The sequence below is a fragment of the Enhydra lutris genome, unplaced genomic scaffold, assembly GCF_002288905.1.
Source record: "Enhydra lutris kenyoni isolate GAN:26980312 unplaced genomic scaffold, ASM228890v2 scaffoldscaffold8, whole genome shotgun sequence".
NCBI classification, from domain to species: domain Eukaryota; kingdom Metazoa; phylum Chordata; class Mammalia; order Carnivora; family Mustelidae; genus Enhydra; species Enhydra lutris.
Genome location: NW_019154092.1, coordinates 7490172 through 7504251, shown reverse-complemented (window position 1 = coordinate 7504251; position 14080 = coordinate 7490172). Strand labels below are relative to the sequence as shown.

The 14080-nt window shown below is 43.1% G+C and overlaps 1 protein-coding gene across 1 annotated transcript in view; it reads left to right on the top strand.

The window, feature by feature from the left end:
- The window catches only part of LOC111142468 (RAB31, member RAS oncogene family), a 130551-nt gene extending 117423 nt beyond the window's left edge, over positions 1 to 13128 (top strand). The window contains exon 7 of the mRNA XM_022495642.1: positions 9627 to 13128. Within this exon, the coding sequence (XP_022351350.1) occupies positions 9627 to 9724 (98 nt within the window). The 3' untranslated portion in view covers positions 9725 to 13128. The remainder of the gene's footprint in view (positions 1 to 9626) is intronic.
- The last annotated feature ends 952 nt before the right edge of the window (positions 13129 to 14080 follow it).

Here is a 14080-nt window from a genome sequence, read left to right as displayed (position 1 = left end):
TGAATTTCTTCAGAACGGAGTGTTGTAGCCTAATTACAGGTTAATTTAAAACGCAGTACCAAGTACACCTAAATACACTGCGGCAGACATTTTGTTTATTTTCCTTTTCCCTGTTCCTACTTGTATTACATGCGCTCCTCCCTGAGCTCAAAATAGAACGGGATATTGCTGACTTGTACACTCCCCAAAGCAATGTTCCAGAGACAAACGTGCCCGGGAGAAAAGATGCAATAAAAAAAAATGGTGAGAATAAAGGCCCTTTGAAAAGGTGTGCTTAAACAAAATTAATTCATGCTGACTTGGAGGAAGAGACAGATGATTCTCTTCTATATTCCCAGAGTGTTCATAAACCAGAAAGAGACAACCATGTTTCCTAGGCATGAGTTAATGTACTTACGAACTGGAAATTGTTTAGTGAACTATTATCTGTTTGTGAAGGCTGAAGCTACCTTGTAAAGGATTTGGGTACTGCCTTGTTTTGTGGGGTGGGGAGCTGGGCACAGCCTGTCCTCACGTGGTGTCCTCAGGTTGGCATTCCTCCACGTACCCTTTTCCCATTCCTGGTTTTGGAGCTCCTTTACCCCGCTGTCTATGGCTTGTTCTCCTCCATGCATTTCTCCCCAAGGTTGTTCCTTTCTCTTTCTTGAGCTCTTATACCTTTATTTGGAACACTGACGTTTTCCTCCTTGAGTTGAAAGATAAAGAACTATTCTTGGCCAAGAAAATTTTGGTACATTTGAGCGTTTCAACTGGTGTATGAAAGCACAAAGATACTCTGTTGCTGTTTACTCTTGATGGTGTTACATATCAAAACCAAACTCCTGATGGTTTTCCTTGTGAAACTCCTCTCTCTGCTGGGCTCTGGTCTTGGCAGGTGGGGTTTGGAGGTCTCGTGTCTGCTCCCCATCACGCTTTACCTTCTCCATCACACATCTGCTGTCTCAGACCCTGAATGTGATTCTCCTCCTTCCTCCCGGCCAATCTTAATTCCTTGAAGGGTGCAGTTCCTATCTTTTTCCTTATGGAAATGTCATTGGCCCCAACTCTTTTGGGTGGTTCCCAAGGTTCCTTATGGCTTCCCCATCATTCTGACATTTGAACACATTTAAATGATTAAATTAAATGAACATGTTAAATGAATACTTTAAATGGTTCTCCAGGTGCTTTAGGTATATACCTACAACAAGGTCTCTGCGAGCAGATCTGTCATATTCTCCGTAACGCTAAGATGAGTAAATAGGATAGGGCTGAATTCAGATTTTTGAATTTGGATCTTCACCCTCCCTAATGATGTGCCGGAGGCAATATTTCAGTGTGATCGCTAGATCAAGAGAAATGCCGTTGCCCTACTATGGGGACTTAAGGATGGATGATCCCAGTCCATCGGACAGGCCTGGTATCTCTTCATACATGTGTTTAATAAACATATCCTGTACTCATCTGTGGGTCAGGTACCTTGGTAGACACTGAGGACACCAAGACGAGCAAAGCCGGCCATCGAGGCCAGAGACAGACTATCGGTACAGAGTCGAATACATGTATAATTACACATTATTATAAATGCTTTGAAGCAAAAGAACAGGACCATGGGGATAGTGACAGGTGGGGGGATGAGGCTCCCCAGGCAGGGCGCTGTTGCTGTAGTGCAGAAGAAGGGAGGGTGGGATGGGGTGGAGGAACGTGGATGTGAATTTCAGAAATCTTTTGGAAGTAGAATCAGGAACACGGGAAACAGGCAGGGCATGGGGACCTAGGGAGAGAGTGGTACAAGCTGATCCTCGTTCCCCAGGTCCCCTTTTCTGGCCCATGAAGGCTATCTTGGGGCTGCATCTGATGGGAGCCTACCAGGCTGCATTCTGGAGCGTGAGAAGCACAGGTTTGGGTTTGTGGATTTTAATTATTCAACTTAAATACTGTTTGGGTTTTTTTTAAAAAACCTCTCCCTAAGAGCAAAAAGAAATGGGCTGCAGGCTCACCAGAAAAATGTCTGTTTTGGGGTGGGACCTCTGCCAGACAGCTGTGCTTTTGTTCCAGTTAATTTGAATGCTGACTATGGAGAAGAGAACACAGGGCTTTCTTCTGAAAATCACATCTGGAGACACTGTGGACATTAAGCTAGGTTTTTTTGTTTGTTGGTAGTTTGGGAACAAGGTGAGAAATATTTTTTCAAGTGAGTATAATTAGAGGTACAAGCGTATTGGTTTGGAAAAATAAGAGTGTTCCTACAACAGGCAGAAAGTTACGACTTGTGGGCAGGGATCAGCTCTTGTTTTATAATCATTCTTTGCACAGTGTTAGCTTTGTTAAGTGCCCTGGATTTTGACAATTCTCCAGTAGTTACTTTTTGTTTGGAGAAGATTTAAAAACAAAAAGAAGTGTTTGCAAATTTTATAGTAGTGCAGTTAGCTGTCAAATGAAAGTAGGTTTAGCTAAGCCACCAAGGGACAGGAAAGGACAAAGACAAAGCCTGTCTACTTTCTGACACTGAAAAAGTTAATTTAGGGACTACAATAATAAGGATGTCCATGAAATAATGTCGTTTTCAGAACAGGTACAAGTGGGATATCAAAACTCCTAAACCTGCGTATCCTTTATCCCAATGATTCCAAAGCAGAAATTGATCAGGTGTGCAAAATGTAGCAGGAATGTTTAGCACACAGCACAGCTTTCATTCTGATCCATTGTTGCAATTGCTTAAAGGTTTATTAACTCATTCTGTGCACCATTTTTTGCTGAGAAATAGGCACTGTTATCATCCCTATTTTACATAAGGGGAAGTTGAGGCATGAAAAAGTTTGTCCAGGTCACACAGCTGGTAAGTGAGTAGCCTGTACTAGAAGCCTGGCAGGATGCTCTGGAACTTCTAGTCTGTCTCACTGCTCATTGCCTATGGCAGCTTATGGTAATGTTATTAATGATGGTAAAAACAAAAAACAAAACAAAAAAAAACAAGAAAAAAAAACAGGAAATGACTTAATGGTCCAAAAGTTGGGAAATGTTTTTTTAAAAAAGCCATGCTCTCACCACTATAAACTAATGTTTAAAAACAATGATGTAAATCTGTATTTCCTGACGTGGAAAGGTAAATGGCTGACTGTGAAACAGGATTTACGGACTGGTTTGTATAGTATCTTGATTTCGTAAAAATATCCACCATATAATATATATTGGTAAATAATACATTCTTCCGGGCGAGGGTTGGAAGGATACATAATACACTTAGAATGTTAACAGTGGTTGTTTCATGGTGGTGAGGTTCCAGGGAGCTAAAAAACAAAAACAGGCTTTATTTTGGAAAATTTTAAAAACGCACACCAGTAAACCAAATAACCCAGTGAACCAGCATGCATGCATAACCAAGCTGTTTCATCTCTATGCCACACTCCCCCTCACCCCCCACCAGAATTATTTCGAAGGGAATTCCAGACATCATTTCATCTGTAAATGTTTTCAGAGTGTAACTTTTTTACATTATATGTTAATAAAATACAACACAATAAAAAAAGAATGTAATGTTTTTTATGTAGCAACAATTTCATTACTACTTTAGTAATAATAATGCTGTTATCCTATCAATATCACCAAACAGTCAGTGTTCAAATTTCCAAATGTCTCGTTTGTCCTAAATGGTTTCTCTGTTTGCATTTTACTGTTTGAATCAGGATGCAAATGAATTCCACACACAGTGATTAGTGGATATGTCTCTTAAGCCTCTCGTAAGCCAGAGAGTCCTTCTCCATCTTTCTCCCTTTGTTCCCTCATGTAATTTCTTTATTCAAGAAATGAGATCAGTCCGTTGTCTAACACAGTATGGACTTTGCTGGGTGGGTTCCCGGGTTGCTCAGTAGTATTCCATTGCATAAGGAAAAATGTGTTAATTCGTTCATTTAACATTTGGGGTGTTTTCAGCTTTTGGCAATTTTAAGTAAGTTTGCTGTGAACATTCACGTACGAGTCTGTATGGATAACTACCTCGGCGTGGAATGGCTGGCTTATCTACTCGGTAATGTTTAACGTTTTAAGGGAGTGCAAATAGTTTTCCAAAGTGTTTTTGGCATTTTATATTGCTGTCAAAAATGTGGGAGAGCTCTAGTAGCTTCACACCCTTGTCAACACTTGTTTTGGTCAGTTGATAAAGTTGCAGTCATTTGGATGGGGTTTTGGTGGTATCTCCTTGTAATTTTAATGTTCATCTTCCTGGTGACTAATAATGTCTGCTTTTTTTTTATATGCTTATGTGCAATTCCTGTGTCTCTTTGGCGAAATGTTGTTTCAGATTTTGCCTGTTTCGTGTTGAGTTTGCTTTCATATTATCGAATTTTTTATATATTCTGGATACATGTGTATTTATCAGATATTTGTTTTTTTTCGAGTATTTTCTCGGGCTGTGACTTGCCTTTTCATTTTCTTGACAATGTCTTTTGAAGAGCAGAAGTTCTTAATTTTGATGAAGTCTGTCTTGTTAGATTTTCCCCTTGTGGCAAGTGTTTTTTGTGTCTTATAATTTTTAAATGTTAAAATAGAAAAATGAAAGGGACGTATCCATTCAAGGGAATATTATACAACAATAAAAAGAAATGAGCTATCAGGCCATGAAAAGACATGGTATAACATTAAATGTGTATTGCTAAGTGAAAGAAGCCAATCAGAAAAGGCTATGTTACACTGTATGATCCCAACTATGAGACATTCTAGAAAAGGCAAACTTACAGGGACAGTGGAAAAGTCAGTGGTCACCAGAGGCTCATCGTAGGAAGGAGGGAGGGATGAATCAGGGAGCACAGAGGATTTTTAGGACAGGGAAACTCTTCTGTATGGTGTTGTAATGGAGGATGGTTAATATTATACATTTTATCAAAACCCAGACGATATACAACACCCAAGAATGAGCCCTAATATAAACTAAGGACTTCTGTTCATAATAATCAGTGATGGCTCATCACTCGTAATAAATCTTCCACAGCTGTGCTAGTCATTAAAACAGGGGAAGTTGGGGATGAGGATATTAGGAGCTCTCTGTATTTTGTGCTCAACTTTTTCTGTAAACCTACAACTGCTCCGTAAATAGATAAATAAATAAAGCCTATTCATTTAAAAAGAAAAATGAAAGAGATGCCCTTAAACAGTAAGGTTCAGTAATGATTTTAGAGTAACTTGAACCCCTCCATGTTGAAGACCTCTGGCATTTGGGACTAACAGCCCATGGTGACCTCCCCATTCTTTCCTCTCTGTGGGCATCACCATGCCTTCAGCAACCTAAACATTGATCTTTGCTTTTCTTTGTCCCTCTCTTTGCTTTATCTGTCTCTCTGTCAGGTGTCTTCCCATAGTCCTTCCCATCTTTGTTTTCTGCTTCTTTTCCTGGCATCCAGATCAAGGCTCTCCTTGTCCCTGACTGGACTTCCTGCAGGCCTCGTAGCATCATTCATTCTGTGTCTCCTAAGCCATTCTGGTCCCAAAAGGAATGCTAGCTCATTTCTCAGGTCTAGACTCTAATGTTCAAGGTCATCTAGTAATTCCAGTATTATCTCCTCTACAGCAGCAAAAGGACAGTTCAGGGAATGACTCAAGTGGCATGCCCGGCCTCCTGCCCCCACTCCCGTTCTGTACTCTAAGGGCAGTGTTCCCTGATTGTGAGCCACTGCTGTGTTCCACAGAAAACCTCCCCTACCCCCAAATGAAGAAGCTTAAAGGCCATTACCAGGGGTAAATACTGCCAAGTCCTATTGGTCAGTTTACTAATTGGGATGGTTCAGAAAATCAGGATCAAGAAATAAAGTTACACAGCAACTACCACGCTTCTAATGCTCAACGGAAGGTAGCCGAGCCAAGTAAATCCAGACCTGCAGGGAAAGGGGAGAAGAGTACGAACAGCAGAAATCTCAGGGAGGCCTCCAGGCTCACACGGGGAACGGCCCATCCTCCACACAAGGAAAAAGAACAGCTGCAGCCAAGCTCACTGTTTTATTTTTGTTGTGTGTGGAAGCATGTCAGCCCTCGGTCCAGAGCCATGATCAAATTTATAGGCTTGGAATTTTTTTTTTTTTTTTCACATATTGCATTCCCGAGGCATCACTTATAAAACCTGCTTTTTCTCAAGGCTGTCAACTTTCAGGAAAACTGAATTTCAAAAAAAAAGTCCTTTAACTTTTTTCCCAAGCAGAATCTTACACAATTCCAACCTTATTAAAATAAACACCCTAACCTCGGATTTCGACCCCAGGATGACTTGTTATGGAGATTGTGTACTCAAAGGATAGTTTCTAAGAGTAGAAACCTGCAGAAAATAATGCCCAGAGCCTTTCAGGTGTGTGTGTGTGTGTGTGTGTGTGTGTGTGTGTGTATGTGTGTGTGTGTGTATTTGTCCTATTCTGTGCCTCTGTAATGAATACAGATTCAGTTGTATGATTGCCTTGGTACAAAACGCCTTGGCCATTTTCCAGAACCATTCCTTTGTCTAAGTACACTTAACCTCTCTGTGAGTTCCAAATAACTCAGATCACAAGATCAGGGCTCGTTGTGTTTTCACAGCACTGTTGGCTTCCTTCTGGTTTAAAGGTGCTTGCCTCATTGTTATGACCGGCCTTCCTCCACCTCTGCCTTAAAGTGGAAGAGTTTCCTTTCTCCTCACTTTGAAGTGGGGATCCCAGGTTGTGTTTTGTAGAAGAGTAGGATGGATCCCCATCCTAGTACCTGAACCCTTGTCCCCAGGCAAACTCCACTTGAGACACCCCTAGGACCTGTTCATCATCGATGATTCCTTCCATCTTGGTGAGAGCTGCAGATGATATGGCAGAGTGGCTGTCCGGTGACTTTCTCATGGTCTTTTTATCAGTGAGGAAAGGCCATCTTAGAGATACTGAGTAGCTTGTCCAAGTTCACTAAACTGCAACACTGATTCTCAGATCTCAGAACCCTTGTACTAGAGGAGAAAAACAAAGTCTAAAGAAACTGCTGTAACTCCCTCTTTGAGAAACACATTGTTCTAATAAGTGAGATTTTGAATATTCTGAAGAGAAACGGGACTGATCTGGTGTCGCTAAGAAGCCAGATTTGAAAACTGATTCAAAAACACGGCTAACAATTTAAAACAAATAAAGAAAGGAGTCTTCGCGAGGCCTGACTTGGGTCTACTGGATCTTGCAACCTAAATATTGTCTTCCTTATTGTCCACTGAGGAGATAAGTGGGAGGCTGGAAAGAGGGAAGAGGACAGGCAGGGCAAGGAGGGTTGCCGACATTCCCGTTGTGCTTTCCATGTCCCCTTGATTTCTAGATTTTCACTTGACCTTTGTGACTTCAGTGTGTATTGTATGCAGAAACATTTGGTGTATTTGGCGTACGTTTCCTAGGAAAGATCTTACCACATGAAGCATGGAGAACGAGTCACAGATAGGAGGGCTAAAGGCATAACGTTCTTCCACAGACTTTTTTTTTTAAAGATTTTATTTATTTATTTATTTATTTGAGAGAGGGGGTGCACACAAGCAGGTGGAGTGGCAGAGTGAAAGGGAGAAGCAGGCTCTCCACTGAGCAGGGAACCTGACGTGGGGCTCCATCCCAGAATCCTGGGATCATGACCTGAGCCAAAGGAAGACGCTTAACTGACTGAGCCACCCAGGCACCCCACTCTTTGGCTAACTCTAGAGCTAACACCACAATAAGAGCACAAAGTGGATGTTAGTATAGGATGTTGATTTTGAAATTGTCAAAACTACTTATCAGTGGACAGTACTTGTCTTTGTTAACTAGGGCCACAGTTTACACCCATCAGAATTATAATTTTGTCCCAGAGCATTTCGGAGGCAAAAGCCAAAGCCCCTGTTGGAGCAGCTAACACAGTCAGGAGACACCTGAGGTCTTACAGATTTAAATACTGATATAGTGTGACACCGTCATCCCTCCAAAACACAGCCCCTGCTCTGGAGGAGTAAGTAGAACTCGATTGGCAAGATCAGACCTAAATAAATCAGCACTGGTAGTCATTCCAAGCTTCCCCCTCTATTCATTGCTTAAGATTGACAAAGTAGAAGAGGCATTTTGTTTACTTCCTTTTAATTATGACTAATAAAAAAAATGCAGCATGTCCAAAAGAGGAAAGTACCTGTACTTCCGTTCTCATTTGCTTCTGGGTCAGGACTGAACTGCTTTGAGAACGATGAGTGACAGCTCTGCTTAGCTTTGTGCTCTTCCGGATAGTGGCCCGAATAGTGCCTTCAGAAATTGTTATAACCTTCTCATCTGCTTCATCATCAAATGAAGAGCTCTACCATTAATTTTGGATTTTGGGTAATCGCCAATGACCTTAATCTCTATGCCTGAGCTTTGATGAGTGCCCATGGCACCCAAGGTACACAGTGTACCATACCTTTGTCATTAACTATTTCTGCCCCTGGGGAAGATGTACCTCTCCCGGGATGATTTGACTCTCGGTATAGTCTGGTGGTAACCTCCACCTGCACTGAAGGTCTTTGTTTTTGGAACTAATTTCCCTTCCATTTCTAATGACTGGTTACTTAGTAAACTGATACACCGATGAACTGATTTTAACAACCTTTATATTAGAGCTAGTGTTGCATGTCTTTTTATGGGGGATAGAAATGCAGCAGAGAGAGCAGACATGGTGCAGTGGGAAGGACATGGGCTTTGGGACCCATCAGAAAATCAAGATAATCAAAGAACCACCTGTGCCACTTTGCTGTGGACATGACCTACAGGCTATGACCTGAGCTCTCTGAGACTTAGTCAAATGACGACAACAGAAACCATCACACCGACCTCACAGCCTTATGTGAAGACAGTGCCCGGGAACATCTTTGAAAACTGTGAGGTCCTAAACACATATTCATTACTTCCAGATGCCACTGCCTTTTCCAAAGAAAGCTTTTTTGAGATAAAACTCACCTACTGTCCATTTCATCCATTTGAAGTGTACAATTCCATGGTTTTTAGTACATTTACAGAGCTGTTCATCAACACAGTTTTAGAATATCTCTATCATCTCAGAAACCATGTACCTTTTAGCTCCCCCTTCCCTACCCCTTAGGCTTGCCTTCTTAATTTGTACTTTGTGTTTATTTACGGAGACTCTAGGACAATTTTTTAAATTACATTAAAAAAAAATAAGCTGACTCGTGCACGGCAGGATGGGGAATGGGGAACTAAGTGTTAACCAATGGTATTACTAGGAAGATTATAGTTTTATTTGAAGAAGCAGAAAGATGAGTCCTCATGGTTACCACGGAAGCCCTGAGGCCATGAAGCAGCTCACAGCACTGGGGCCGACCCTTGGGAGGTAGCACCTGGGCTGATGCTGATGAACAAAAGGTGGGTGGGGACTTGCCCCTTTACTTAGGAGCGTGGGGTTCCAAAACCAGAGAAATTCGTGGTCAGGAAGCTGCTTTTACTTTACCTTCACTTTCCAAACAGAAGCTTGAATTCAGGCATCAGCAAGGAAAGAAGGAGGGATGGAGGGAAGGAGGGAGGGATGAGGGAAAAGAGCCATTCCTGGCCCCTCCCACTTCCTGTATAACCCAAACTTTCAGTGGAGGTGTTGAAGCAGGGTGACAGTCTATATGTGGTGTCGACTGGAAAAAAGGAAATCAATACTGGCCTCCTCTTTTCCAGGTCGCCAGATCCCACCCTTGGACCCCCATGAGAATGGAAACAACGGAGCAATCAAACTTGGGAAGCAAACCACGCAAGCCGGCCGGCGGTGCTGCTGACCCATGGGCCATGGTCCGCTGTACTTGAAGAAGCCAGAGCCGACCTCCCATTCTCGGCGGCCTGGCACCCCACGTAGGGAGAAGAGAGATGCTGGCTTGGCATCCTGGAAGACCTGCCGCCATGGGGCAGGGAATGTCCCTGGAAAAGGCTTTTAGAACACTCCAGAAAAATCTGCCATACTGCCACAAAATGGCCTTTGTACATGAAATGCACATGAGAGGGAACAGATGTTAGGTAATAAGTATAGTTGAGTTTTTTGTTGTTGTTAAAAACCTTAAGTTGCTTTTCAATTTGTATAGCAGTCTCACTGACTTATCTGTGTGTGGGATTCTGAGGTGGCCTTTCCCTCCGACTTCCTGGGTTCCTCAGCCCAGTTCTGGCAAATTACCCAGTGCCACTGCCTCTGTTACCTGACCAGCCTTCACTGAAAGGTTCATTTCATTTCATTTACCTTTCAGTGGAGTGTAATTGAATCATCACTCAAGCTAGACACTTGAGCCATTATGAAAAGCAGAGAAAGATGTATTAGAAACTGTTGTCTACATCTTTGACTTCTACTTGATGCCTGTTTTTCTACATTTTGGTTATATATAAACAAACAAACCAGATCCGACTAAAATATTTCATGCAATTTTGGGCTTGGGAGGCCCAGTTTGAAAGAGTCATTTGAGTAGTTACCGTATAAATGGTGACAGATATAGGGTATAAATATTTTTCCAGAAACTGCCTGGGATACATCATCTCTAGAGTTATAAATTCCCACTCTCTTACAGAAGGCTAATTCACAGAGTAGGGTTTTACTAAGACAGTATGTCATGGTGTCATATCTAGGGGGAAAATTAACCGGAGGGTGTTTGAATCTAAATCATAGGGCGAACTTCTAATATTATCAATCAGTAGGTTACAGGAAAGCCAGCCGGAGGAAGCAATGGCACCTTAAGATCCGAGACACCCCTATCCCACCCCCACCCCTGGCAAATTACAAAACTGAAGAGAGTGTTTTAGAAGATGCCAAGCTTGGGCAGCTGGCGTTAGGACTCACCAGAGGTCCAACCCTGGAATGCCTGTTAGCTGTGAGTAGACTTCCAGAAAACCTTCCGCTCTAGATTCCCCCATCTGCTCAATTAATTAAAGGTGTCTGAATCTAATGGAAGGAAAGGGAAAGAAGACACAGAAGGGAAGAAAAGCTATTTCCACTAGAAATCCAAATCTTATTACCACTCTAACTTCCATAAATACCTGGGATCAAGATGCAGTTGGTTTCCTAGTAGGGCTTATACTGGGGGCAAATTCCTAAAGGATGTTTGGATCCGTGCCTCCTGTGAGGACTAGGAAACCGTCAAGACTGGCTGGTCTCAGGAATGGTTAATCAGGCAGTGTGGGAACAGGGCCAGATGGTACCTTTTTTGCTAGAAACATTCAAGGCCCAGCAAACATTAATAGAAAACCTCTAACACAAAAGCCTGGAAAGAGATGGTGAGCCGACAAAAGACCTCAAGACTCCAGTAACTCAGTGTGATCCTCTCGAGGCTGTGCCCACCCTGCCCTTGATGGGTAGGAACACTGAGATCGCCATCAAGAAAAAGCTGGGGTCTTTGAGAGAGTCACAGCCAAGTTGACAATCATTTATGGGGACTGCGATCAAGAAAACAGGTAGAAATCACAGATTTAGGGATTGTTCTTTTCTTTCTAGAAAAACTCAAGAATAGGTTGTCAATCGGATATCTCCACTGCTCTACTCAGCTTGCTAGAATAGTCTGACAATTGTAGGATGTGCAGGCCAGAAACACTTATTTTTGGTTCAAGCGTGCCTCTTAGCTCTCCGAAGCAGGCACTCAAAAACTCCAAGTGGCATTTGGAAAGTCTTGGCAGAGTCTTTTCCAGGCTTTTTAGGGTTCTCCCCACAACTTCACTAGCAGCCGGCATGATGCTGCTTACAGGCCAAGGGATGACCATGCCTCTTCCAAAAGTTAAAAAATTGGGGCTGCAAATCGAATGACCTCTTTGCGGGGGACATGAAGCCTCATCGTGGAAGCTTTCCTCATCCAGCTGTCCCTGAGAACCTGGGACTCTCTCTAGATAGTCACTCAGGATGCCCAGCTAGGGCGGGCCACGTCCCCGCGGGGTTCCCAGTCCTGGGCAGGGTCCTTAGTGACTGCGTCTTGCTTGCAAGAGCTGATGTTAATCACATGTTGGGAGCAACCCTCGAATAAGCCCGAGGTCTTATTTCAGGATCTAATTGAGGCTGTGAAACACTCTTTTACCTTTCCGTACTGCCTTAACTCTTCCAGCCGGTCAGATGACAGTATGTTTATAATCACTACTCAGAGCAACTGGGGAAAAGAGTACACAGCACTTGGGCACACATGCATTCATAGAAACTTGGAGTCTCCTCTTCAGAGAGACGCTTCAGTCTCACCCGCGAGGAAGCTTCCTTCCTTCCTTTATTTTGCCTTGCAGTTACCTCCTGGCTGTTCTGATCGTTGAACTCCAACCACGTAATACCACATAAAGGCCTGGAAATGACTGTTGCTCCAGAATGTCAAGTTGTTTCATGTGATGTAAATCCTTCCCATCATTTTCCAAACTTTGCTTTTTTGCCCCCCTCCGTTCTCTTTCCTTCCACGCACGTGTATATGTGTAAATAGGATTTTGTATTTGTGACACCGACATGTAATGCATTTCACTGGCTGAGCCTAGCTCGTGCCTATGTGATGTGCAGCATAGGCCTGGGTTCTCCTGGGGGTCATTTCCCCGTGGGAACCCCTACGGTGGCGCTGGAGTCATGCGCACGCATTTTAGGTCGGTACGTAATTGACTTGCCATTTTATACTTGAAATGGTACATCAGGGTGCTCAGATGACGTTACCTTGCAGACTATAGAAGGTTGAAGACCTGAAACTATTTCAGCCAATGGAAAGGCTGTGCCCCAAGGAGAACTGAATTCATGGGCCGAGGGAGGTTTGGATGATGGGAATAATTCCTTTACGGTCAAGGATTATGGCGTATGCGGGCTGAAGCCGAGCTCCTCTTATGGGACTCCACTCGCTGCAATGCTCACAGCCAGCTGAATTTCAAGCTAGCTTAGAAACTAAAGGGCTCTGAGCTGTATTCAGATCCATTCGGTATCCAGTCTACTTTTTCAGCCATCCTTGTTGAAAGCAGACCCAGGGATCCAATGTCCGTGCTCTGTTGCGAAAACCGTTCCTTTCTCTCGTGTTTCTATAAAGGGCTTCTGGCTGGGCTGGACCCAGTTCTCACGTATAGAAGACGCTGCTGCAGACAATTAGGACCTTTCCACCTTGTATTCTATAGCAAGGCGCTGCCCTCAACATCACCCCATTGTGTATGTTATTGGGGTTTAACACACACTGATTTGTACTAATAAATATTGTAAGTTTCACCAAGTTGGTCTTTTTCTTATAATGTTCAGTAGGATCATTTTTTAAAAAAATCACAGTTACTCAGAATAAAGCAAGGTGATCCCCCAGAGATAATCGTACATACGGACTACATACAGAGACATGTGTGGGGGCTGTTCCCTGGCGCTGTTTGCAATAGCAAAATGCCTTCCCCTAAGGAAATCAGTAATAAAATGTGGCACAGCCACATGATGAAAACCATAGGGTAATTAAAATGAATGCAGGATCTCTCATGCACCAACGACGTATCTCAAAACACGCAGGGGTACATACTGCCCACCCCCAAGGGAGCCACTCTCCTAGTGGCCTGTGTGAATGGAACCTCAGGAGCTATGCAGTGCACAGCCTGAGCAACAGAGCTGTGGCCTGAATGAGCGAATAAAACAAGTTGAAGAAGTACAGAAGCACACACATTTACACAAAAACAATCTTGTATGTTGCTGAACGTGAGTGTGTAAAAGGTGGAATTAGAAGGCAAAACATCAACTTCCATGACAGCGCTCACCTGTGGGAAGGCAGCAGCAAGTAGACAGGATCAGGGAGGGGAACAAAGGGCATTTAACCAGCAGTAACTGGTATTTATTTCATGATAGAAAAATCTGAAGCCAATATGACAAAATGAGAGCATTTGGTAATTTCAAGGTATGTGCTTTATTAGTCAATGCATTTTGCCATATTAAGTTATTTCAAAGAGAGGAGGCTATGGAAACAAGCGATGAAGGATGAAGCTGACATCGTAAATGTGCTAGAAAGAATTCAGAAGTGTAGTTGCCAGCTTCATGCTCTCAGTAAATTTTACCAGGCTGACTTGACGCATCCTTTTGTCATCCCAGCTACTCCCGCCTGCCCACTGACACGCGCAGACTTTCTCTCGCACACCTGTGCGTCTTGTACTTCTGTGCATCCTTGATGTGTAGATGGACCTGGAAGAGT